The following is a 27,068-nucleotide window of genomic DNA, read 5'->3' as shown; positions in this document are numbered from 1 at the left end:
TTACCGTAACACCGTACATATAATTATCGATTCTAAACATGTCATAGCTCTTTATACTTGTGCTTTCTGGCCTTTGAGTGTCAGTAACTGCTCTTCTGTCTTCCCTAATTTCCTGAAATAGTGCGGCTTTTACAGCAGAAATTGGAATGCCCATATCCAACTTAAATTCAGGCTAATCACATACAGTTTTAGCTGCCTTGTCTGTGTCATCATGCTGGACAACACCTGCGGCAGATGGTATCCATACAAATGAGACTGAAACTCTTGCGTTTTGCATTAATAATGTTTATAATGAATGTTACACCATTCCTCGTATCTATTTTGCATGTTGGGGTTTTAAGGGCCTGAAGAGCTGACTTTGAATTACAGAAAATTACTCCTCCACTATTCTTCAGTGCGTCAGTGCCAAGTTGTAGAGCAGCTAATTCTGAGGGACGTGTAATACACTTGTATTTTAATACAAATCTTATTCCCTTCGATATTACCGTGAACCAATTTTTATAATCTCAATATTAAGATCAATTTGTTATATTTAAGATACTAAATTGCCTTTAAAGTATATTTTGGCTAAGATCATCTTCTCTGCATTAATATTCAATGAAGACCACAGTAACTTTCAAAATACACAAATGCAGGAAATGAGGGCCCTATGCACAAACTTAGAATTTAAAAATTTGCATTTTTCTACATAAAAACATATATTTCAATACAGTGAAATAGCAGTGGGAAAAATATAATAACAATTGACTGTATAATATTTACTATTCTTGAGCAAGTTGGACAAAAATATATTAACAGTGTCTACAATAGACACTGAACAACTGATATAAGGTACAGAGGCACGGCTTCCCCTCAGGGGGGCGAGGGCCACACACATGTTACACGTGGCGTGAACGTTGGTATATCCGTCTCCAGGCCGGGTAGAGGCTCCCGTGGCATATATGACACCCCAGGCACGGTAAGGGAAGGGTTAGACGACTGGAGCCTCCCGGGTTATATTAGAGACCAAGGCATGGTTATAGGGTAAGGGGAAAACTCTCGTACTGAGGTCAGAATAGAAGGAGTGGGAACGGACGGGGCGTCGGGAGACAGAGGGGACGGAATGTCTTCGAAGACACAGGACGGAATGTTAGGGGAGAAAAGGAGAACGTCGGAAAAGAATAGACGGAATGTCCATGGAAGAGAGATTTAAATAGAAAGACAAAATAGTAGCCCTGGGTACATGGAAGGAAAGTGTCTTGGACAATCACGAGGAAGGGTTAGGGTAGGGTAGAGCTGTCATGAGGAAGGGTTAGGGTAGGGTAGATCTGTCATGAGGAAGGGTTAGGGTAGGGTAGAGCTGTCATGAGGAAGGGTTAGGGTAGGGTAGAGCTGTCATGAGGAAGGGTTAGGGTAGGGTAGATCTGTCATGAGGAAGGGTTAGGGTAGGGTAGAGCTGTCACGAGGAAGGGTTGGGGCAGAAAGTGTGGGGATGGGGAAGAGAAGGTTCACACCGTGGGAACTGGACGACATCTGCATCACTCATCACAACTGTTACACACAAGACTTTTTCCTCTTCAATCTGTTATAGATTTTAGTTGTAACAGAAATCAACCCAAATGATAGAACATATTACACAAATTGCGGTCATTACATATTTATAGTGCAACTGAAATAATTTACCTAAAAATGAGCACCAAATGTTTTAACATGGAATCTTGAGATAAAGTAATGTCATGATATGCCACTGTTCATTTACATGTATGAATTACTACCATATTTTCCACCAGTGATGGCTGGAAGAGGAGGTACCTTCACTGATTGCTGTAACTTATACATCACAAAGAACTCTGTGTCATTAAGTCTATGTCCCAAGAGAACCCATTGGTTGGAGAAGAATAGTTATGTTAAAGTGGCTCCACTTCCCTTTACCTACAAACTTATATAAAAAAACAAACTGACTCTGCTTCATATAACGTACAAACAAACAAAGAATAAGAAACAAGCGTTTGGATATCAGTTATATAATATGATGAATTTTGTTGTTTAGAGGAGAGAGGTTGGACACTCATCTACTTTCCAGTTTTCCTAAAAATGTGATTAAATATAATAGTGTTTGAGATCGTCTCTTAATGATAAATACAAATAAATAAATCTGGAACTAAGCTAAAGTTAACTTTTTTGTTTACCAAAAATAGCAATGTTCCACACTAGGCTAGAATAGATTATTTATAGACTCTTTTTCCCAATTCAACGTGGATTGGAAACTGCTTTTAATTCTAAGAATTGGCCACATCATATTAACAGCCATCTCCAAGTAGACGAATCTGTGTAATGCCTCTTTACTGAAAAACACCTGCTGATTGAATACTCTAATATGTGAATGGAACAAGTTCATGATGAATGCACATTTTGCTGTTTCATCGTCAACTTCATGAATTATATACCCATATGACTAGTTACAAAGCGGAGCTCCACTTGTTTGCATTTACTAAAATCTTAAGATACAGCCAATGTTGGATTTCTGAAGACAAAGTATCAGGGGTTAAACAGTGTGTGAGCTAGTACGGGGCTCACAGTGTACAACAATAACCAAACTGTTTCACTAATATCAACCACTTAAAACACTTTTTAAACTGGATTTTTTTTATACTATAGATAAAATATAACGTAGAAAGACCATTGCAGCCTACTCATAATAAATCTATAATGTTAATAAATAATTGTTTAACCACTGCCAAACCCAGTTATGTGTATTACTAATTACTCAACCATTTATCACAGTCCAAGTGATTCAACACGTCAGTTCGTATCATAGTAGATACTAAATTCAACTTGTAAAAAGTCACCAATAATCCGCCTATGACCTCGTAGTTGTAATTTGATTACTATTGATTACATTTCCTCAACACTTTTCTTTTATGAAATAAATTCCTGAGCCGTTTACTGAAGGTAAATATTCGGATACAAAAATAAATGATCCGAGAAGCCGCCATACTGTAGTTGGCTTGAAGTATGTGTGAACAAATCCACAAGGGCCGTGACGAGGATTCGAACCTGCGTCCTCGTCACGGCCCTTGTGGATTTGTTCATTTGATGCATCACGTTAGTGTGATCTCTGTGTGTGTTGAGGTATGTGTCTTGTTATTGGTCATTACCAAGTATTGCTATATTATAGCACCTCCAACCTGATATACATGCCTTTATTAATACTGTATTTGGCTCATAAACTCCTAACTTAATACACAATGGAATCACAAGAAGGTGATATATCAAGGAGAAAATACAGCCGTACAATGGGATTAAACCAGACAGGTCAAGTTACAGCCCCGCTCCTGTGCTAGGTAAGTCCACTACGGGCTCACCATAGCCCGTGCTACTTGGAACTTTTTGTTCCAAGTAGCGAATCTTAACAACAACAACAATTAAACCAGAGTGTGCTTGAGGAGTCCACAGGCGCAGGTTCGAACCCATTGTATAGCTTTGATCAAAGCTATACTTCCTTATTAAGACTACTCAATAGTTCGGTGGATAGAGCTTCGGCCTCACACACGTGGGGTCTACGGTTCGAGTTTCCCAGAGCCCAGGTGAATGGAATAGTTTTGATATTTTCTCTGTTAACTAAATATTTATATATTTATCCATAAATATATAAATATTTATACGTACAGCAGTGGTTCTCAACTGTGTTTTTAATTTTTAAGCCGCACAATTATTAAATGTAAACATTCTAATTCTGAAACAGATATACAATGGAAGTTATTACTTATAGACTTCATCAGCAGTGACTGATGAAGTCACTTCATCATCAGTGGTTAATAGACTTCATCAGCAGTGACTGATGAAGTCACTTCATCATCAGTGGTTAATAGACTTCATCAGCAGTGCATTAGAGTCGAGTTATTAAGACCTATGCTACGAGTCGCTCACGGAATCCTACCTAAGCACTCCCAAAACCCCAATTGAGAACTACTGCTCCAGGTGGTGGCTCAACCAAGGCAAAGGAGGTAGCTAATGTAACTGATAACAGTGAAAAGCGTCAGCAATTCATTCATGGTGGAGCAAAAGGAGTAGAGCCGTGTTGAGCACTTGTGATCACGTGTCGCAGAGGACAACAGTGGCGACAGTCTCCAGCAGCTCGCGTCTCTCTAAGAGTGGCCGCCATTGTGGGGTGTGTGACGCGAGCCTGAGATGAGGGGTCGTGGTATAATGCTATATTTTTAAGGTTAGCTGAGGTACAAATTGTGGTGGTGAAGGTCTACAAAACTTGTGGATAAGATGGTTAGAAGTAGTGAGATGGTTGTAGCGAAGACTCCTACGTTTACGGCTGACATTACTGTCAGATTAATATACTTCTACATATGTGAACATGTGTTAATGTCTACATCTGTCTCAGAGGAGTAGCTGACGGGATTACAGCACACATAAATTACTTTCCTACAAGCAAGTTCAAGACGTATATGGTTGTGCTGAAATTCTTTTCTAGTTTTCTTAAGACGATATGAGTAATGCAGGTGATGTGTTCACACTCCAGGAGTAGAGATGTGTAGTCACGTGACTCATGTCTCGCAGTAATGTGTCTACACTCAGGGGTAGAGATGTGTAGTCACGTGACTCATGTCTCGCAGTAATGTGTCCACACTCAGGAGTAGAGATGTGTAGTCACGTGACCCCATGTGATGTGCTGCATAACAAGGGCTACAGCAGGTGAAGGACGGGACTGAGATAACAGTGGATAAGAACAATACATCCCTGATACAGGAATTCATAACACAGCAGCGGTAGAGGAGTTGACCCATGAAGGAATGTTGTTGAGGTCGAAAATGATGACCCCGAGTGTGTTGATCATGATGGTGATGACCAGGACACACAGCACGTTCATCACCAGTCCTGCCCGCATCTGTAACACCATACTACACTGTAGTTACCCTCAACAATGTAATCACAACAACAACAACGTCATATATGTATGAGCAAATATTGAGGCAGCACCGTGGATGCCGGAACACTGCACGAGGTCCAAGGAGAGCAGCGACGTCCAACAACTTGCACACAACACCGCTCCTGTGTCAAGTAAGTCCACTAAGGGCTTACCATAAGCTCTGCTACTTGGAACTTTTTGTTCCGAGCTGCTGAATCTAAAAGAGAAAAACCACCGGGAATGGTGCAAGTTATTGGGCATCGCAACAGGGCCTTCTTACGCAGGCTCTGTAAGAAGTGAGGGCCGTCTCTCTACCGACCGCCCCAAGTTACAGGACAACCATAGGGTGGGATCCAGCCCGCATCCCTGAACTCCTCAGGCACGAGCACTACCAACTGGACCACGATGGGCCTAAAAAGTATCTGAGCCAGAAGTACTATAGTTGACTTGCTTGGTGTGTGGAAGGCGGGAGTGGGAGTGCCCGAGGAGCTGAGGGAGGCGGGCTCCAGCCCATCGTACGGCTTCAATATTTCCTCTTGAGTTATCCTGCTGTGATATACTTGCATAATTGTTAATACCTGGAACACGAACATGAGGGTGCATTTAGTCACTGTTACTTTAAACGACCAATATTAATAAGACTATACATTTATATAAAATACTTCAATGAATGGATTCCTATTGTATTCACCGTCTCACAGTTAACAATCTTGTTAAATCAACGCAACATGGTTTTGTTGAAAATAGTTCCTGCCTTACAAACCTGCTCACATTTTTGGAAATGGTAACCAGTTATTCAGACAAAGAACTCCCGGTAGATGTAGTATATATGGTGAACTCCGTTAAAGATTTGGACAAGGTACCACATTAAAGACAAGCAAGGAAATTACAGGCTCATGGAATAAATGGTAGAATGGAGAAGGAAAACAAAGGGTCGTGCTAAAAGGAAATGAATCTGACTGGAGAAATGTGGTAAGTGGAGTATCACAAGAGTCCATTTTGGGGCGAACCCTTTTTATCACATACATCAATGCTATAGATGAGAATATTGCAAACCATATCATCAAATTTGCAAATGACACTAAGATTTCTGGTAAAGTGGTAAGTGAAAATGATACTGAAGTCTTAGAAAGAGATCAACATGAACTTCCCAAATGGTCAGAAGACCAGCAAATGCTTTTTAATATTGAAAAATGCAAGACCTTACATGTGGGGCATAACAACCCACATCACAACTACCAAATTAACAACACTGCCTTGCAGCAGATTGACGAAGAAAAGGTCCACGGAGTCAGAATCCATCATTCACTGAATGTTGCACAAGCGGCAGTAAAAAAAGCTAACTAAACCCTAGGAATAATCAAGCGTATCTTTAACTTTAAGGAAAAGAAGGTAGTTATTCAACTGTATAAATCTCTGGTGTGTCCCCCACCTGGATTTTTGTATCCAATTGTGAAGACTCATCTTCAGAAAGACACAGCTGCTTTAGAGAAACTCCAACAACGGGCAACAAAAATCATTCAAGAAGTAAGTCAACTCTCATACCAGGAGCGGTTGAGGGCCACAGGGCTAACAACAGTGCAAACCAGGCATGACAGAGCGGATCTCACTGAAACCTTCTAAATACTGAACAATTTGGTGGATGTTGATCCAGATAACTTCTTCAAAAGATGTAAGAAGCTCAACTAGCCACACTGTATGGCTGAGAGCTATGCTTTTTCACCTATGTAAACCGCCTACTTGCCGAAACCGTAAATGCCAAAACGCTGCTGAATTTTAATATCCAGATTGAACAAATCATCAGGACAAATAGGGGGGGGACCTTTGACAAGCCGCCTGCTTAAATAAATAAACGGTGAACCAATGATGTCTGTTATCATGACTGTAAGGCGCATGAGTTATAGGAGCGGCTGCCTTACCATCTCGTAGGTGTTCATGCGAGCGGCTGTCAGGATGATAGCGTTGCCGGGGGTGGCAACAGGCAGCATGAAAGCATAGGCACAGCAGACTGTGGCTGGCAGCATCAGGTACAGAGGGTTAACGTTGATTCCCAACGCCTGAGGGTACACATATAGCAAGGTAAGTTGTGGCTCAACTTCCACAAAGTTTATTGAGACAATAAGATGCATCTTAAAAGTCTAGAGTAACTTAGGCTATTTCTATCCTCCATTTCAACACAAGGAAATCCATTGGGAGGGGTGAGAGCATACACTAGTACCCCCCAGAGAAATATATACACTTGTACCTCCAGAGAATCATATACACTAGTACCCCCAGAGAAACATATACACTTGTACTCCCCAGAGTAACACAGAGAGTTGTACCTCCAGGGAGACACATACACTTGTACCCCCCAGAGAAACATATACACTTGTATCCCCCAGAGAAAAACATACACTAATACCCCCAGAGTAACACATAAGAGTTGTACCTCCAGGGAGACACATACACTTATATCCCAAGAGAAACACATACACTATACCCCGAGATAAATGTATACCCTACAGGTCATAAACAAAAGAGTGGGCACCAGGTCCTTGATGACAGGAAGGAGGACGGAAGCGGTGGCGGTGTTGGAGGCGACCTCGGTGAGCATGGCGGTCATCAGACACACCACGAACACGATGAGCTCTTTGGGCATGATGACGAAGTGCTGGAGCTGGTGGCCCAGGAAGACGGAGAGCCCGGAGACCTTGGCAGCCTCGGCCATGGCCAGCCCTCCCCCCAGCAGGAGGATCACACCCCAAGGCACCTTCTCATGAACCACCTCCCACGTCAGACACGTCTCCAAGCGCCGCCTGCTCTTCATATTCCGGTCGTCTGGGGAGACGAATAAAGCTATCACTTATTTTTGTTTATCTCAAACAAATTGCTTACATTTATCTTGGCTTCAATTATATAGCCGGAAAATTTTGAAAATATTCTTTCGTAAAAGTCATCAGGCAACAATTGAATCATACCCCTCAAATAACAGAAAAGTACCGCAGAAGGCTACAGAAGGACCTGGACAAACTGCAGTTCTGGTCTGAATGATGGCTACTCGACTACATCCCAAATAAATAAAAGGTAATGAGAGTCAGGCATGTACACGAAGAGAAGAAGGAAACAAAGCTTCAGGAATCGGAAATGGGGATAAATAGTAGAGCACTAAAAATACAAAAGAAATCGAGGGCATAGGTTAAGTAATAATTGTAAATAAGAAGCAATAAGATGCTTATCTTAACATACTAAGAAGGTTACGTGAGGTCGGTGTTTTCTATGACGCTTTTCAAGGTAAACTAAAATATTCACAATCAATTAGTACGTCACATATGCACTTATTAAATAAGCCAATATTGACAGTAAGCAAGTGCGAGAACGGGTTGCAGCTCATCGAAGCATCACCATGCTGAGGAACTGTTCCTTTAACGTACCTCTAGAGTTTATCTTTAATTCATCAATTGAGAGAGGCAAGCTGCCTAACAGCTGGAAGACTATTAACGTAATACCGATATATAGAAAAAGTGAGAGGCAAGAGTTGCTGAATTACAGACATGAAATAAGGGAAAGACCGGTGGAACATATAGATAAAATTAGGTTAGTAATCAAACACCACCATAGTTTTACTGAAGGATAATTGTGCCCAGACAAACCTACTTGACTTTTATGACAAGTTAACAACAATCCAACAGAGAAGAGAGGGTTAAAAGACTGCCAAGATGCCTTTGAAACATTTTTGCATAAGTGGCTGTTACACAAACTTAAGAAGCAGATGAGAGTAGCTAGGAGAGTACTAACGTAGGGTAAGAAAGTACTTAACTGAAAGGAGGCATCGCGTAACAGTGAAGGATCTGTCGTGGGATCTACATAATTTCCAATCAATGTCTGTTAGGATTGAGTAGTATGTGTAGTATTTATTATTACTTATCATCCATGCATATAATGATATCGATTTTCTTTTGTTTTCAGTTACTTTATGTTTTTGTCATATGTTTGTACCTGGAGTTTATAACTCCGTCGGTGTGGCTTTTGCTTATTTAAACAAACCAAGAACAGAATGGTTTAATTCTTCAGGCCAAACCATGACAATGTTAATGACCTAACCATGGGGACAGTTATACACCCCCCCCCCTGAGTCAGCGTCCCTGGAGATTACCCATCACACTCACCAGACTTGTGGGTCTGAATAATACTCGCCTGAGTCGGGGGGTCTGTGCAACACTCACCAGGGTTGGGGTCTGTGCAACACTCACCAGGGTTGGGGTCTGTGTAACACTCACCAGGGTTGGGGTCTGTGCAACACTCACCAGGGTTGGGGTCTGTGCAACACTCACCAGGGTTGGGGTCTGTGTAACACTCACCAGGGTTGGGGTCTGTGCAACACTCACCAGGGTTGGGGTCTGTGTAACACTCACCAGGGTTGGGGTCTGTGCAACACTCACCAGGGTTGGGGTCTGTGCAACACTCACCAGGGTTGGGGTCTGTGCAACACTCACCAGGGTTGGGGTCTGTGTAACACTCACCAGGGTTGGGGTCTGTGCAACACTCACCAGGGTTGGGGTCTGTGTAACACTCACCAGGGTTGGGGTCTGTGCAACACTCACCAGGGTTGGGGTCTGTGTAACACTCACCAGGGTTGGGGTCTGTGTAACACTCACCAGGGTTGGGGTCTGTGCAACACTCACCAGGGTTGGGGTCTGTGTAACACTCACCAGGGTTGGGGTCTGTGCAACACTCACCAGGGTTGGGGTCTGTGCAACACTCACCAGGGTTGGGGTCTGTGTAACACTCACCAGGGTTGGGGTCTGTGTAACACTCACCAGGGTTGGGGTCTGTGTAACACTCACCAGGGTTGGGGTCTGTGTAACACTCACCAGGGTTGGGGTCTGTGTAACACTCACCAGGGTTGGGGTCTGTGTAACACTCACCAGGGTTGGGGTCTGTGCAACACTCACCAGGGTTGGGGTCTGTGTAACACTCACCAGGGTTGGGGTCTGTGCAACACTCACCAGGGTTGGGGTCTGTGCAACACTCACCAGGGTTGGGGTCTGTGTAACACTCACCAGGGTTGGGGTCTGTGTAACACTCACCAGGGTTGGGGTCTGTGCAACACTCAGACCTCGCTGGGATGCAGAAGAGCAGAAATACTATCAGCATCACAGGTGTTGCATCCCGTATAAGCCTACGAGGGGTGGAGAGATAATATTTAATACAGAAGACAAATATTCTGACTAGTGATAGTGTAGATCAACCAATGTTTGCTCCTCCTCCAGAAAAAAAAACAGAAGCTTACCAAGCAAAAACAAAACTATGTTGGATTACCCATCCAAAAGGTTGATCTAGAAAAACTTTCCATTTAGCTTTTGTGTCAGTGAAGCAATAAATAACGGATGACTTGAGGATTTATGTATTTCACAACATTCAGAAGTGTATTAATAACAACTATTGCTTATTCTTGATCAAGTGTGTTGTTGGGAGCTGTGAGAGACGCCTGTGAGACTTAACAACACTGAACCGGTTATCTCGAAGTGGTTTCATCCGGTTTCAAGCACATAACATCAGCAATGTTAAATATAAACACGAATTTTTGTCAAACTTATTATTTGATGTGACCGTAATTATTACGGTGTCCTTCACCATACTGAGTCATGGCAGTGGCAGGAGTCATGGGAGTATGGAGAACCTAACTAAGTAGAATTCGCTCAAAATATAGTTTAATATCTCACTCTTAACAAGGGCTTGAAGGGGGTCCTGATATTATCCTGATATCCAAAATAAAACAACTCGAAAGACGAACACTTTCTCCTCGAAGGTGTTGGAGATGAGTTGGGCCCAGCCTGGGATGAAGCCAGGAGCTCTGAAGACCCACAGGAACACCAGGAGGGTGAAGGAGAGCAGCACCACCAGCTCGTGTTGAGTGATCCTGCCCAGGGACTCGTAGTGCTCGCACAGGAAGGTCTTCATCGCTCGCTCTTGGGCTGGACTCGACCTCTGCACTCTGTTGTTCCTGAAAGATGATCAAACCTCGGTTGGAAGAGTTTTTATTTATTTATTTATTTATATACAAGAAGGTACATTGGGTTTGTGAGAATACATAGCATAGTACAGTATTTACACTCTTGTAAAGCCACTAGTACGCGCAGCGTTTCGGGCAGAAACGCTGCCCGAACTTTCGGGCAGAAAGTTCTAAACCTTCTGTTTGGAAAATGTTAGAAACTGTCTCGAATCTGTTTGTAAAATATGAGAATATTCCTGATTTTTTTTTTAGAATCTGTTTAAGCAGATTCTATTGTAACCATGACATTTGATATTTGGATAAAATCATGAGTGAAATTTGTGGAAATGGATGTTGTGTATAAAACGAGGCGCTAGTTTTAACATTTTAATCAATGATTATATTTTGACTTAATATCCAAGGAAACATGGGATCTTGATAGAATCCCAATAAGAAATATGCAGCTTGAAATTTGCCTAAGAAAATTTTGACATTTTACATTCTTATATAATATTAATACATTTTGCATAGTGTGCTAAACAAAGAATAAAAGCCTTTATGAACTTCAAACGAATATAAACAAGATCAAGCACGTATGAAACGATCAAACATGTATTTAACAAGAACAAACATGCAGGGACCAAAAACATATACGCATGGAAAAAAAAAGCATGTCAGTAACAAGTCAAAGAAAAACTTACATGGTCCAAAACTTTACGTTCTAAATATAAACAAAACCGAGAAAGATAACCCTTAACACACACAGAGATCACACTAACGTGATGCATCAAATGAACAAATCCACAAGGGCCGTGACGAGGATTCGAACCTGCGTCCGGGAGCATCCCAGACGCAGTCGATTAAGGCAGTGTCTGGGATGCTCCAGGACGCAGGTTCGAATCCTCGTCACGGCCCTTGTGGATTTGTTCATAACCCTTAACATGTGAAAACATACGGCAAAGATACATGGCACAATGTGTATGGAACAAAGTTTAACCCTTAATAGGGCACAATAGGAGACATACAACTGTATGTGAGAACAGCAGCCTTACCCACAACACATGTAGAGGACCTGAAGCCAGCACCACCCTAGAAGACAGCATAAAATCATTCCAGGAACGTTGAACATCATCCAAGTAGCGAAGTTCAGGTCAGTAGGCTCGCTGAACGTGCTGTGGAATGTAATACTTGTCATCTAAAGGTTCACTGGTGTTATAATATGTTATTTATTTATTTGGTTGGAAAGTATAAGGTCAGAGTTGGGAGGTGCTTGCATGGTGGTAATGATAATACCTGGTTAGTATGGTGATACTAACCTGAGGGGTTGACTATGGTTATAATAGTAGTATTGAGAGTGATAGTATAGTGATGATTGTGGTGTTAGCATACTGACGAAGATAATGATGTTTATCGGCAATATTATGCATCATACATACACACACACACACACACACACACACACAATTATATATATATATATATATATATATATATATATATATATATATATATATATATATATATATATATATATATATATATATATATATATATATATATATATATATATATATATATGCATGCAAAAACGATCATTAATCGCCGATCAATTAGGTGCTGGATAAATCACATTTGAAAGGTAGAAAATATTGCTAAAACGTTTTCAACCGTCATGGGGCCTTTCTCAGTAGCAGAGTGTCAGGCAAGAAAAGCAGGAGAGGCATGTTCTCTCCTTACCGAGAGAACCGGAAGTCAAGGGGGTCACACCAGTGTCTCTCAGATCTCAGGGAAGCCCAATGATCTGGCCTGATAACCCCGCAAAGACACCGACAGGAACACCAGGTTAAGAGATAAGGCAAAAGGAAGAAGGAGGAGGAGGAAACACACAGAAAGACACAGTAAAGATATGCAAAGGAAAAACTCAATTGATAACACAGGGGAAGGAATTTAAAGGTTATCATTGTAAAGAACCCATTTAAACTCGCATAGAAAACGAACTGCATTTGTGGGGACCCATAGCCTCCAAGAAGGAAATATATTGTTGTGTGTATGTCCTGTAGCACTGCGTTAGTTTAGTTCATTTATTATGCACCCCATACTCATCTTGTGGGCGGTAGTGGAAAGGGATACAGAGGCACATAATGGGCTCAGGAACTGAACCCCACAATTCATTTAGCTAAGCAAGTTACAATCTTGATGAGCTAGTTACAAAATTCAATACAAGTCGTCACATCAACAATGGGTTCGAGATCGACCTCAAGTAGCACTGCGTAATAGAGAAACCTTAAGGAAGGTCCTTGCCTTACCTCTGAAGGATGCCCATCACCACCAGGTTTGGGCCACAGCCGAGGGGAGACCCGGTGCCACCAATGTTGGCAGCGAAGGCCACGGACAAAAAGAACATCTTCCTAACAGACTGAGACTCCTCGTAAGCGTCGTCGTCGTCCTCGTCGTCCTCTGGCAACGAGAACTCTGCCGCCTTCGCTGCTTTCTTCTGGTCCAACTGAGGCGTCCCATCTCTAACACGAGAGGAAAACCGGGTGTATATTGGCCAAATGTGTTAGTGTTAAGGGATGAAGGAGGGGAGATAGGGCAGGAAGGAAATGCAGAATGGTGGAGGGTATGGGTAGAGGAAGGGATCAAAAGACGGTTATGCAGGCGATAAGTCACAATAACGTGGCTGAAGTATGTTGACCAGACCACACACTAGAAGTTGAAGGGACGACGACGTTTCGGTCCGTCCTGGACCATTCTCAAGTCGATTGTGATTCTCACAATCGACCATTCTCACAATCGACTTGAGAATGGTCCAGGACGGACCGAAACGTCGTCGTCCCTTCAACTTCTAGTGTGTGGTCTGGTCAACAAAAGACGGTTATAATTTAAAACTATTCCACCAAATATAAAAATAAATCACCAGAATAAAAACCTAGTTCACCATGAGAAAATTACATGGAGAAGGACCGAGATGATGACCTTCTAGGGAAGACTCACTTATAGATGATGTCGGTGAAAGTCGCGTCAGAATCACAGAGCTTGAGGCAACTCTGTTTGGGTAGTGACACAGTGACCTCCTGTAGGGTAGGTTCCATACCCTCCTGCTTTCGCCGGGCCTCTATCATCTTCATCTATAACAAAAGATAATACTGTTTACGCTAAAACAAAAACCATCCCATAAAGTCTATTATCGGCAATCTCTTAACACTATTTTGACGAAATTTAAAGACCTAATAACTCGGGTTTCATTATCGCTATCGAGATACAGTCCAAGATGTTGTGATCTAGTCGAAAATAATTGTTGCCCACTGTGGCAACAGTTCATAGTGACGTCACAGGTTCAGGGTCAATTTACTGCTCTCTTTCACGCATGTAAACTTGAACATTTGTACTTCATTTTCAATATATGTATGGTAAAACTACATCTTATTATTTTACCTACGGGCTCACCATAGCCCGTGCTACTTAGAACTTTTTGTTCCAGGTAGTGAATCTTAAACAACATACATCTTATTAGCTGGTGTCTCTCTACGTGAGAAATGGCAACATTTATTTGAAATTATTAAAATCTAAGCTGCACAGAGAAATCACATTATCGTGATATATCAATGAGAAAATTCACATGAGCCGTGATGAGGATTCGAACTTATGTGATGAGTATTCCCAGATGCGCACTAGACGACTAGACCACGACATGGTCAGAGGAAGAATTGTGTGAGACTCTGACCGTGTCGTGGAGTAGTCGTCAAGAGTGTGGGCATGGCAGCAGTCCTGCTCCAATGGGGCCCACCAAACCTCTGGTGACTTAAAAGAACTGCCCAGGTCTCTCACTGTTGATATATTTACTTAATAACAACTTTTTCTCCTACTATAGTTATAAAATCAAAAAGCAACACTACCAATTACAAAATACTCAAGCAATACTTTGCCATATGACGTTATCGTGCCGCGAAGAGACTTATTCTGGGAGATTTAAGACGTGACTCCGTTGTTACACACACTGTCTGATAAACAATAATCATCCTTCACCTCCACGGGAGAGTTAAGCTACATGATAATAATTATTTAACAATTTTGACGGGTCTGCTGGTTGCTCATGGAAAATTACGAATAACATGCAAAAAAGTACAAGCTATGCAAAATGCTAACTCGAATATGCAATTTCCTGTGGCTCTTCCATTAAAGAACTGTAAGCTTATCAGTCTATTTGCAAACTTTTTGCTTTTCCTGACTGCAAAAATATATAAATTAATTTACAAGCACACCTTAAATAGCTATGCATAAAAATATTTAGTTATCAGACTGCTAGGCGAATTTACATATTATAGCCTAGCAACAAAATTACCCTCGCTCCAACATTCTCTAAGAGCTTAAATTTATATTGATGTTACTTCACAAATGACAACATGAAGGAATGAACATTGCCAGCCCTGCAACGGCAAGTAAATTACTATTTAATCTTGGCTGATGCTTGCAAACTAAAGAAAAATTACAATTTGATGAGCAGTAGGCTGTGAGCAGGTTGGTGAAATGAAGCACTAAAGTAATCCAGGAGCTTACTGACCTTTGCCAGCTCGAGCACGACGGCATCAACTATGGGTACAATCATGGCTGCGGCAGCCGTGTTGGAGATCCACATGGAGAGGAAGGTGGTAGTAATCATGAACCCCGCCATCAGCAGGCGAGGACTCTGGCCTGTAGGTGAGACATATACACACCTTCAGAACTGATTGATTGATGAGTGATGAAGATTAAGCCACCCAAAAGGTGGCATGGGCATGAATAGCCCGTAAGTGGTGGCCCTTTTGAGCCATCACCAGTATCAATAGATGATACTGGAGATCTGTGGAGGTGCGACTGCACCCTGCGTGACGGGAGATGTCTCCCATCCTTCAGAACTCTTAGATGCCCGCTCTTATACATACCTCGTGGTTCTCGCCAGTTAAGCGTATAGTTTATACTTGTATGCTTCTCTCCTCAAACATATTTGGCTCTCTATATAATGGCTACAGTTTTAAACATATCGGATTAGTCAGTGTTCCGTTTTGTAGCCCTTAGCCTAGGCTACATTAACCGACCCATATATTAGGCTACTGTATCTTATAGAATTTGAGCAACGACTTATTAATTAATTGTGGTGGGCGACTTGTGCTTATCAGAGGTGTAGTTACACGCTCATATATCGCGGTGCTATATATATATATATATATATATATATATATATATATATATATATATATATATATATATATATATATATATATATATATATATATATATATATATACATATATATATTTATTTATTTATGTCATGTTATATGTCACGGGAATAAATGTCATGTTTTCGGTATGTCGATATTAAAAAAAAGAAAAATTAAATGGCATGTTCAGCAGACGCCTGGGTCACGCGAGAAAGAAACCAACATTAGAAGTTGACACACTTTCTGCAGGAGTTGGGTATATATTTTATTGACACTGGTTCCTGGTTCTGGGGAGGGAATCACTATATTCTGACCCACATAAAACTAGTAGGTAGTGGATCAACAATTACAAAAAAACGAGTTTAATATATATATATATATATATATATATATATATATATATATATATATATATATATATATATATATATATATACACACACACACACACACACACGTGGGTGTGTGTTCCCGCGTGCTATTTGACATGGTAACATCTATTACTCATCCAAATTCCCCGATTGTCATGCCAGACAATCATCTACGGCATAACTTAATAAAAAAATCCACAGGAGCTGTGATGAGGATTCGAACCTATGCGCTGGGTATTCCCAGACGCACGCTTTATACGACTAGGCTACAACATGGTCAAAAGAATTGCAACCTGGAGGTTGCAATTTGCAACCCAAAATCACGTTACTGTAATTTCTCTGTGTATTGAAAGAGAAGCATGAGAGGTAGAACTACTGAGTGACAAAGCCAGAGTGCATGGGGGGGGGGGGAGGATAGTGTGAAATCCTAGTTCGACTTCAGTGGAAGCCATGGGAATCCTTGTGGGTTCAGCAGAACCCCAGGTTACAGTTCTTTTGACCATGTCGTGGCCTAGTCATCTAGATTCTAGAGCACACATCTTGGAAAACTCAGGACATATGTTCGAATCCTCCTCACGGCCCCTGTGGATTTTCTCATTGATACATCACGTCACTGTCATTTCTCTGTGTAATAATAATAATAATCATAAAACAGAAAATAAACTATAAATACAACTATAAATACCAGCCGAAAGACCGTAGTTATATTAACATATAAATGGGAAGTTAAGAAGAGGACAAGACAGGCAGCCGCAGACTCTCGCAGTCAAGGAAAATAAAAACGGCTAAATATACACAAGAAAGATAGAAAACTCTTAGTTACTTGTCACTGTTACCGACTCTGACCCAGTGGTTCCTAGACTTTTATGTCTCATTCCCTTTTACACCCGATGTGATCTACTTCCTCATATAAGGTGATCGCCAGATACTTGTACTTAAGTCATATTCAAGGTGTGACAACATCTATCACTGTCCTGATTATGTTACTTGCTCCATACCAGTCTTTTGTTTGACACATTTCATTGTGATAGACAACAGATCTAGTTCCTGTTTGCTCTCATTGCTTTCTTCAACTTATTATGACAGTTCACTCCTGATGATATTTTTTAGGTTTGTATTTAATAGCTCAAGATTATATTGAAAATGGTCTTTATTTACTTCAAGCTTAATTGGCACGGCTTAATACTGTCAGTGATCTGTGACAGTATTACTAGGCCTTACTCTGTGGATGGTTGGAGGGAGGTAGAAAGGGCCAGGGCCACTGGTGTTGGACTGAATGTGTTGCTGGACTCTGAAACTGGGGAAGGAAGACTGTGTTTTGGACTGTGTTGACATTTTATTTTAATATGAAAAAAACCTGAATGGTCCAGAAAATGTAAATCATTAAACACTCTCTGATGCCGACAAGATTTAATACATAATGCATGTATGTGGTAGTATGTATTATACGTTTCAGGGTTGAATTTGTTAAATTATATACACTCCGTTCTTTCTTTCAGTCGATATTCGTTACTTTGTCTATTGTAATCTATATCTATCTACAGTATCTCTTTTTAACTTTCCCCCCTGAGTCCGCCCCCTCCCCCTCCCTTGGATAGTAGGCTGTCTCGTAGCCTAAGTATTTAGCCTCCCACCTCCAGACAAAGCCTCGCTCCCCTGTCACGTACCCACGTGCAGTATGACGAAGAGAGCGATGCGTTTGTGAAGATTGCAGTGCTCTACGGCCACCGCCATGATGAGACCGCCCATGAACATGACGTTGGTATCCTTCAGGTAGACCTGACAGACGGCGCCCGTGGAGAGCACCCCCAGTAGGGGAAAGGCGAACACCGGCACCAGAGCCGTCACCGCCAGTGGAAGCGCCTCCGTCATCCAGTACACTGCCATTACCATGATGACGTAAGCGCATCGCGCTTCCTGCAGGGAAGAGGAAGGATGAAGAGGAGAGAGTTGAGATAAGGACAGTAGCTGGGAGAAGACAAAGGTAAGTTGGCTACTCACGGGGCTAGGGGCGAGAATAAGCAGGAAGGATAGGATGAGGGGCGTGAGGATGACAACAATAGGACGCCACCATTCCAGGACAAGGCTCCCACTACAATGGGTCTTCATGTCACTGTTCCGGCCGCCTCTCTCTCTCTCAGGTCTTCGCTTGCTTTCTCCTGGAGTTGAGAAAAGAATAGAGAGTGAACTTCTTTATTTAAAGACAAGTCTATGTGGATTTAGAGATGAAATACAAATAATTCGGTTGAGTTGAGAGGGAAATGAAGGGAACTATCAGGAGAAAACGCCAAGCCATTACGACTATATAGCACTTGGAAGGGGTCAGGATAAGGATCAGGGATGGGACGGAGGGAAGGAATGATGCCCAACCACTTGGACGGTCGGGGATTGAACGCCGACCTCCATGAAGCGAGACCGACGCTCTACCGTCCAGTCCAAGTGGTTGGGAGTGAAACGTTTTGTCCTTAGCAGGTGAATCTAAAACAACACAGTGAAGCACGTTGGGTGTGGTTGGCAACTGTGCCTACACCTTCGTCCTTGCCTAAGGTAACCCCAATAAGCCAAACATGTTTTCTCTCACCTCAACCTTGACCCTCTAGTTAAATGCATTATTTACCAGTCTGTTTAATATTTCAAGTAAGATTTTGTTTAGCCTAATTAATATAATTAGCCTCGTGAAAAACACGAAAATAATTTTACGAGCGAACAAAGCATTTGGTGTTAAGATGACTGGTCTGTGCTCGTGGGAACTTTTGTTTTTAACCAATAGCTATGTTAACGCTGTACGATAACATCTCGGAAACGTTGCGTTGTACAGTGGTGTGGCGGATTGTATCGTTGCTGCCAGGAGTGACATTATAAGAACAGGGGCACATGTAAGCTTCAACCCTGACATTTGTGGAGTACAAGGTCTCAACACCGGAAGTTCTACTTCTCTGTGCATATATCTTATTGGTTACAATACTGCCACTGCTCAGGTGTGCAAGATAGATGTAATTGTTAATGAAATATTCTCCGCTGAGGTCTGATAAAGACCTTCAGTTGTACCTTTTGTAATCCTTTTTGCGCTACCGCTCACCGGATGAGTATGGGGTGTACAATAAACTAGCCACCTTCGGCGGCAACAATAAAAAATCTGTACATTTATACTTTAATGTATATTTTTAACTTTCTTCGGGATTATAATAATGTAATACATACAAAAATTATGAAGTAGTTTTTTAACTGACAGACTGACGAGGGCAATAATAAGAGGCCACACGTTCAGTAGTCTGCACTGGTAAACTTTGGGTGCAATATAAGGATATCCTCAAGAACGCGAAAGTGAATAAAGTAACTGCAAAGCTCCAGGAACCTCATGCCAAAGGATATGAATGGTGTATTTACTGAGCATTCAGTGATGCAGTGTGCGAGATCATGCCCCACTTCCTGCTCACAGAGCTTGCACCTGGAGTGCTCAGGATTGGGAGATCCTGAGCCACTCTTTACCGTCACCTGTAGCCACCTGCCACAGGTAACGGTAACCCAACCTGATCCTGGCAACCACTGTGACGCTCAGTTTGGTGGACGTTTTGTGCTGCCCATAAACATTGGTTTCAGATCTGAACAAATCATAGTTTTTATACTGATGTTTTCAGGTCGTTGGGAGTCAGTAATTTCTCTCCTATCAGACCTGAATGTTAGGAACAATATAGATTTGACAGCAGAGGTGGGGATACCTGGGTCTAATTCAACTTCATCTTTGTTACACGCTAATTTGGCTGCAATGTCTGTGTCATTATGATCGGGTTATATTTATGTGTAATGGTATTCATACAAAGGAGATTCGAAACCCTTTACTCTGTGCAGCAATTAAATCGTCGTTACTATAGGTACTGCCAAAACAGGAAGAAGGGTTGCAGTAAATAAGTACCTGAGAGTTAGACAGCTGCTACGGGCTGCTTCCAGGAGTATGTATGTGTGCGTTTGTTTGAGAGAAATATATATGTAGTAGACATAATAGAGGACAAATAGATTGGTTAAAAAGGCGGAGTTCAAGAGCTAATAGTTCGATTCTGCAGATACAAATAGTAAACACACACACACACACACACACACACACACACACACACACACACACACACACACACACACACACACGTGGTGTGTTCGTACCCCAGTTAAGAATACATTAAGTTCAACTGGCAATCAATAAAAAATTTTAAGAGCCACTTTCCTGAATTACTGCGTAACGCCGGAGGGTGTTAGGAGGGGGGTGATGTTTCCTACAATAACTGCTCTTATATACTTACTCCTGACTGTAACCTCCTTATAGCCAGTTTCCTTTTGTGCACTCGCTTATCTGTGCTTCATAGTCGAGATTCAGCTCCTGCGTCCCACCTCCCTGCCTTCAAATCCAAGTATCGAGTTTGCTGCTTTAATTTATGACACGTTTTTACTATCCTGATTTAGGTAGTGCGTGAGTTGTGCCTAGATGTGCATGCTGGGTAGAGCGCCAGCTCCTAAACCCCGCCCTTCTAGCAACTGAGCCAGTAATAAAACAACTCACTTTCCCTTCCCTTCCGTTTTTTGTAATATTTTATTTTTAAACTTAAATTATTTGTCTGTACAATCTCTATTTGTCTCTATAGTCCTTGCCTCTACAGTATAGACGTACACAACGTTGAGGACAACACCCTGACACAGACTTACACAACGCTGAGGACAACACACTGACACACACTTACACAACGCTGAGGACAACACCCTGACACAGACTTACACAACGCTGAGGACAACACCCAGACAGACTTACACAACGCTGAGGACAACACCCTGACACAGACTTACACAACACTGAGGACAACACCCTGACACAGACTTACACAACGCTGAGGACAACACCCTGACACAGACTTACACAACGCTGAGGACAACACCCTGACACACACTTACACAACGCTGAGGACAACACCCTGACACAGACTTACACAACGCTGAGGACAACACCCTGACACACACTTACACAACGCTGAGGACAACACCCAGACACACACTTACACAAAAGAGATGACAGCACCATGAAGCTCATCGGTCGCCAAGTTGCAATCACTAACGGCACATCAGTGAATATCCTGCAGGTGGACTCACTGTGTGAGACACACCTGCAGGTGGACTCACTGCACAATATACACCTGTAGGTGAACTCACTGCACAATATACACCTGCAGGTGGACTCACTGCACAATATACACCTGCAGGTGAACTCACTGTGCGAGACACACCTGCAGGTGGACTCACTGCACAATATACACCTGCAGGTGGACTCACTGCACAATATACACCTGCAGGTGGACTCACTGCACAATATACACCTGCAGGTGGACTCACTGCACAATATACACCTGCAGGTGGACTCACTGCACAATATACACCTGCAGGTGGACTCACTGCACAATATACACCTGCAGGTGGACTCACTGCACAATATACACCTGCAGGTGGACTCACTGCACAATATACACCTGCAGGTGGACTCACTGCACAATATACACCTGCAGGTGGACTCACTGCACAATATACACCTGCAGGTGGACTCACTGCACAATATACACCTGCAGGTGGACTCACTGCGCCAGATATACCACCAGTCCCTCTGTGGTCACAAATATAAACACTAGCAAGGGGATACGTACACCGAAATTTATCCTATTCCTCGGTGTATATGCAGCGAGAAATACAAATTTACTAAAGTATACTTGCTGTTGGCTTTTGTGTTGGCCATAATAGCTCTCCGGAGGTTGGTAGGCCTTCAGCCCTCTCTAGACCAAGAGGGACCAGGAAGGTGGTGGAGGAGATGCAGAGTCGGTGGTGCGAGCATCGTGGGAGCTGTTGACAACATTCTTCATAATATTGGCTGTAGCCTAAGAGCGTCACACACTACCAGACGGACCAGTAGATCAGTAAGGAGAGGTTTCTTGGCGTAAGAAATGATGTAATTAGAGATTACATTGGGTGTTCCAATATATAAACATTAATAATTCAAACAGCCGTATGTATGATATGTTTCCAAACATGGAAACACATCATGCATACAAATTCAAAAACTGTCGATGAAATCTTGCATTTGACCTATTAGTTCATCAGCATTTTCAACAAGAGAGATCGCCGCGGCCTTACTGCTAGTTACAAGACCAACGTCCTCAAGGTTCCCAACCTGACCCAACTTTGTGAACAACGGGAGCCGGTCGGCCGAGCAGATAGCACGCTGGACTTGTGATCTTGTGGTCCTGGGTTCGATCCCAGGCGCCGGCGAGAAACAATGGGCAGAGTTTCTTTCACCCTATGCCCCTGTTACCTAGCAGTAAAATAGGTACCTGGGTGTCAGTCAGCTGTCACGGGCTGCTTCCTGGGGGTGGAGGTCTGGTCGAAGACCGGGCCGCGGGGACACTAAAGCCCCGAAATCATCTCAAGATAACCCGATGACGCAAATTACAACACAAGAGCGTCAGTCAGCGGCAGCGTTACTTTGGCGGTACCACTCTAGAGAACATCACAACTACAGCCATCATTCATTCTCCGTGTGATGGTATTTGGAACATATTCCCACAACAACTAGATATTGGACAAACCTAGTAAACCCCACAATGTGAAGGTCCGTTAACTCAGTAAATTTATGAATATATTTACATAGAAGAGAAAAGAATTAAAGAGAATTAAAGAGAAGAGAAGAGAAGCAGAGTGAGCAGTAGTTGGGGCAAGCAGGCAGGTGAGGGTGGAGGCCAAAGCCAAGTCAATACTGTTCACAGAGGAGGGTGTCGCGTGACGACCTCACGTGTTGTGTGGAACACTGTGGGCGGGGAGCACCTGCTGGGGGTGATGGAGGCCTGGCAGGGAGAGTGGGGCAAGGCACAAGGGGGGGGGGAGGGAGGGGGGGGGGGGGGAGAGAGAGAGAGAGAGAGAGAGAGAGAGAGAGAGAGAGAGAGAGAGAGAGAGAGAGAGAGAGAGAGAGAGAGAGAGAGAGAGAGAGAGAGAGAGAGAGAGAGAGACACGATGAACAACCCAGCGGGTTTTCTTCCTATTGGGGGGTGTTGTACATGCTGCTATGGCGGTATGTCCACCCACAGGATGGATGGCGCTGTCCAATTAAATTTAATTAAGAGATGGAAAATTTGTTTCAATTACCTGAATCGATGGTAACTGAAGAATGGCGAGAAGGGCAGAGAGAATACTTTAAGTTTATGACAATAATGCAATATAATATAAAATGGAAAAACAAAGGTAGGAGGAAAGGGAGAATAAAAGAGAAGAGATATGAGGAGAAATATAAGGAAGGTTATTGAGGTGATTTTCAAGTGATTTACGATGTGGAGGCCTGAAGTGAGTGTTGCCATGACGACCAAGAATGTTCTGTATGGCAACGATGGCCTTCCTCCTCCCCCTTGTAGGCAAGTATACACCAAAAACACTACGTGGGAACACACTAAACTGCCGCGAATGTTGTTTGAACTCCCTGACGTCACAAGGTTCATATTGATCCCTGACCAATGGTAATACAGGACGATGGCGTGGTGATGACGTCTCAAGGCTCACACTGACCTCCTGACCAATGGTAATACAGGACGACGGTGTGGTGATGACGTCACGAGGCTCACACTGACCCCCTGACCAATGGTAATACAGGACGACGGTGTGGTGATGACGTCACGAGGCTCACACTGACCCCCTGACCAATGGTAATACAGGACGACGGTGTGGTGATGACGTCACAATGACATACAGTCAAATTCGTTTCCCATTTTTGGTGACTGGAAGCCTGTTAGGCCTATTAAAGTCCCTCCCCCCCCCCTTATTCAAACAACTGATCTTTTTACCAAGATGCAACCCACAACAGTTGCATACCTCCCAGGTACCTATTGACTGTTAGGTGAACAGAGGCATCAGATACAAAGAAACCTCCCCAAACACCTTTTGATTGTGAGGTGAATGCCGACCATTACACCACAGGGGCCCCCATGTATAGATTCATGCATTTCAAGGACAAGAATGCTTACCTTTATTTAATATTTCATATTACCACAAAATTTGCTACACACATCAGCGAGGCGCAACACTGCCTGACCTTGAAGGACATGTACCTGGGAGTTAGGCAACTGTTGTTGAGGTGCATCCTAGGGAGTCAGTTGTCATCCTAGGGTCAGTTGTCATCCTAGGGTCAGTTGTCATCCTAGGGAGGGTCAGTTGTCATCCTTTGGAGGGTCAGTTGTCATCCTAGGGAGGGTCAGTTGTCATCCTAGGGAGGGTCAGTTGTCATCCTAGGGAGGGTCAGTTGTCATCCTAGGGAGGGTCAGTTGTTCGACCTGGGGGGGGGCACGATACTAGCCTAAAGTATATACACAGGATTCCTGTTCCTGATAAAACTAATTATTAAATGACATTATCATCATCTAGCCTAATAATAAGATTCGCAATAATAATACCAATTAAACTATATTAAAAATAATAACTATCATATATAAATGAATTAGCATTGATAAATATTTGTAATATAAACATTTGATAAGCATTTTTGTAAACTGAAAAGATGGGGAGCATTTGTGGGGGTGGGGGGAGGTGGATGGTGTAGGGGTCAGTTAAGGGTAAGCTGTACATGACTCAGTTTGGGCCCCATACATGTCTCCTCTCTCCCCCACCGCCTCTATAACACAGGTATTAACGTGCATATATTTAACGTTGTATCTGGATGGATACATACAAAGAAAATGGTATATACTAAATAATAACCCTATCATCACCAATACCACATTTCTCGTCTTTACCAACATGCTCAATCATATTTCTCACCATGATCAATCATATTTCCCACCATGATCAGGTATTAACGTGCATATATTTAATGTTGTATCTGGATGGGATCTACACCAACAGAATCACCACTTATATTTTACATTCATATTGTCCATCAGTAACTTATTCCTAATACATATATTTAATAATAGTCCGAAACTAGTGGACTATTAGCTGCTAATTTAGTTCATATTTTCTTTGTTAATGTATAATATAACTTTAGTGCTTAAGTCTAAGAAGGCATAAGAAAAGCCTGAATTGTCGCCACATCGAAGCAAGGAGTCACCGCCGGGTCAGACACGGGTTCAGTAGCCTCCTTTACGAAAATCAATCCCTGTCGATCTAAGACATACTTAGCCTAGGCTAGTATTATTACTACGTATTGTTTGAAACACTACCATGAATGTATGACATGTATGCATACACGAGGGTATAAGAGAAGAGATGGGGAAACTTGAAACTTGATGAAAATGAGGAAACTACACTTGAGGGGAAAACCAACACATATTATGATAGAGTATATACTTGATGGAAAAGCAGCACATAACATAAGGAAGCATGTACTGGATGGAAAAACTGATATAGAAGTTATCTCCATTCGTGGTTTAAGTAGCTAGTCGCTACTTAAGTATAAGCGGGCAAAGGTCCTAATGTCTCTGTTCACCTAGCAGTCGCTACACAGTATTAGCGACCAAAAATACGGATCCAGGGACTCGAGCTCGCAAAAATAAATTAGAGGGTAAACGGATAAAACTAAGGAGAGAAAAAACGTAACAAAAGAGCCTAATGCAGAATGTAGGTAAACGATAGCTAAGTTCAGCAGGGAAGTGGACCCATCAATAGAGAACGTGAGCGGGAACATCAACACTACAAATTGACTACTACAGCCTCTCTCTCACTCACACACACACACCCGTCTGATAAAACCTGTGTATTATTTTAAGTTACAATATTTTCACTGAATTTTAAGAACTACAGCCTAATAATCGAACACCCCACAAACTGAATTGACCCCATTTCCAAACGTAACATTGTAAGTAGTTTTGTCCAAACCAAAGCGTACGACCCAAGGTACAGAGCCTAATATATGGAGACCTCAGCAGGTAGGGTATAGAGGTCCATTAGTGTGAGGTAGTGTGAGAGAGAGGAGGGCAGACTGCGCCAAGGCTTCCAGCTCGGTATTGACATACTGCCCCCTTGTATTTTGCCGCAACACAACCCGAGCTCAGGCACCTGAAACACAGTTGTGTGTGTGTGTGTGGCGTCACCTCCCTACACTCTACACGTGATTAATGCTGTTATGATTCATATTACTGTACAAGTCATCGACGAGGCTGCTGAAGATAGCAGGGTTATTAATCTTCTATCATTGTTTTTGGTGTCTTACTTAAGAAAACTAACAGACTTGAGCGTTCCATTCAGTGGTAATGACCTGTTTAACTTACTTATATTTCTAATATTAAAAGGAAAGCGTTGCTAGGTACACATTAATGTTTAATCTTGCCGTGAACACGCTTGTCATAAGCAATTTATGTACTGCTCAATTTTCCTCCATAAGTACAAATGTTGAGGCGGTAAAGCAACATGTTACATTACAAACATCAGTCACTCTGAAGCTCTTTATGGAAAGCAACATTTACGAAGTGTATAACAGTTATGGAGAGGTAGTGACTTACTTGATGATGAGAGCCTCAGCGGTCCGTCCTCTCACTGTGGCACCATATGCAGTACTGACCGACTGGTCCTACCTCAGGCGTGCCCGGCCAGCCCTGTCACCCCAGCCTTGCCTACCCTAGC

At 42.5% G+C, this 27,068-nt stretch overlaps 1 protein-coding gene across 3 annotated transcripts; it reads right to left on the bottom strand.

The window, feature by feature from the left end:
* Window positions 1-743: 743 nt before the first annotated feature.
* On the bottom strand, window positions 744-27,068 carry LOC123771666 (Na(+)/citrate cotransporter). Of its 3 annotated transcripts, none has more exons than XM_069313384.1 (13): window positions 26,948-26,990; window positions 22,188-22,313; window positions 18,447-18,604; window positions 18,113-18,362; window positions 15,436-15,566; window positions 13,869-14,002; window positions 13,181-13,393; window positions 11,927-12,046; window positions 10,677-10,886; window positions 9,970-10,061; window positions 7,431-7,720; window positions 6,820-6,957; window positions 744-4,879 (listed from the first exon to the last, which is right to left on the bottom strand). In XM_069313384.1, the coding sequence occupies exons 2-13, from the start codon at window positions 22,207-22,209 to the stop codon at window positions 4,745-4,747; spliced, it is 1,893 nt and encodes a 630-aa protein (XP_069169485.1). In that variant the 5' UTR covers window positions 22,210-22,313; window positions 26,948-26,990; the 3' UTR covers window positions 744-4,744. The 3 variants fall into 3 exon arrangements, with proteins under 3 accessions (XP_069169485.1, XP_069169484.1, XP_069169486.1); XM_069313383.1 differs by having other exon boundaries at window positions 22,188-22,401; window positions 26,948-26,988; XM_069313385.1 differs by lacking the exon at window positions 22,188-22,313 and having other exon boundaries at window positions 26,948-27,068.

The sequence above is a fragment of the Procambarus clarkii genome, chromosome 75, assembly GCF_040958095.1.
Source record: "Procambarus clarkii isolate CNS0578487 chromosome 75, FALCON_Pclarkii_2.0, whole genome shotgun sequence".
Classification (NCBI taxonomy): Eukaryota; Metazoa; Arthropoda; class Malacostraca; order Decapoda; family Cambaridae; genus Procambarus; species Procambarus clarkii.
This window is presented reverse-complemented; position numbering and strand designations above follow the sequence as displayed.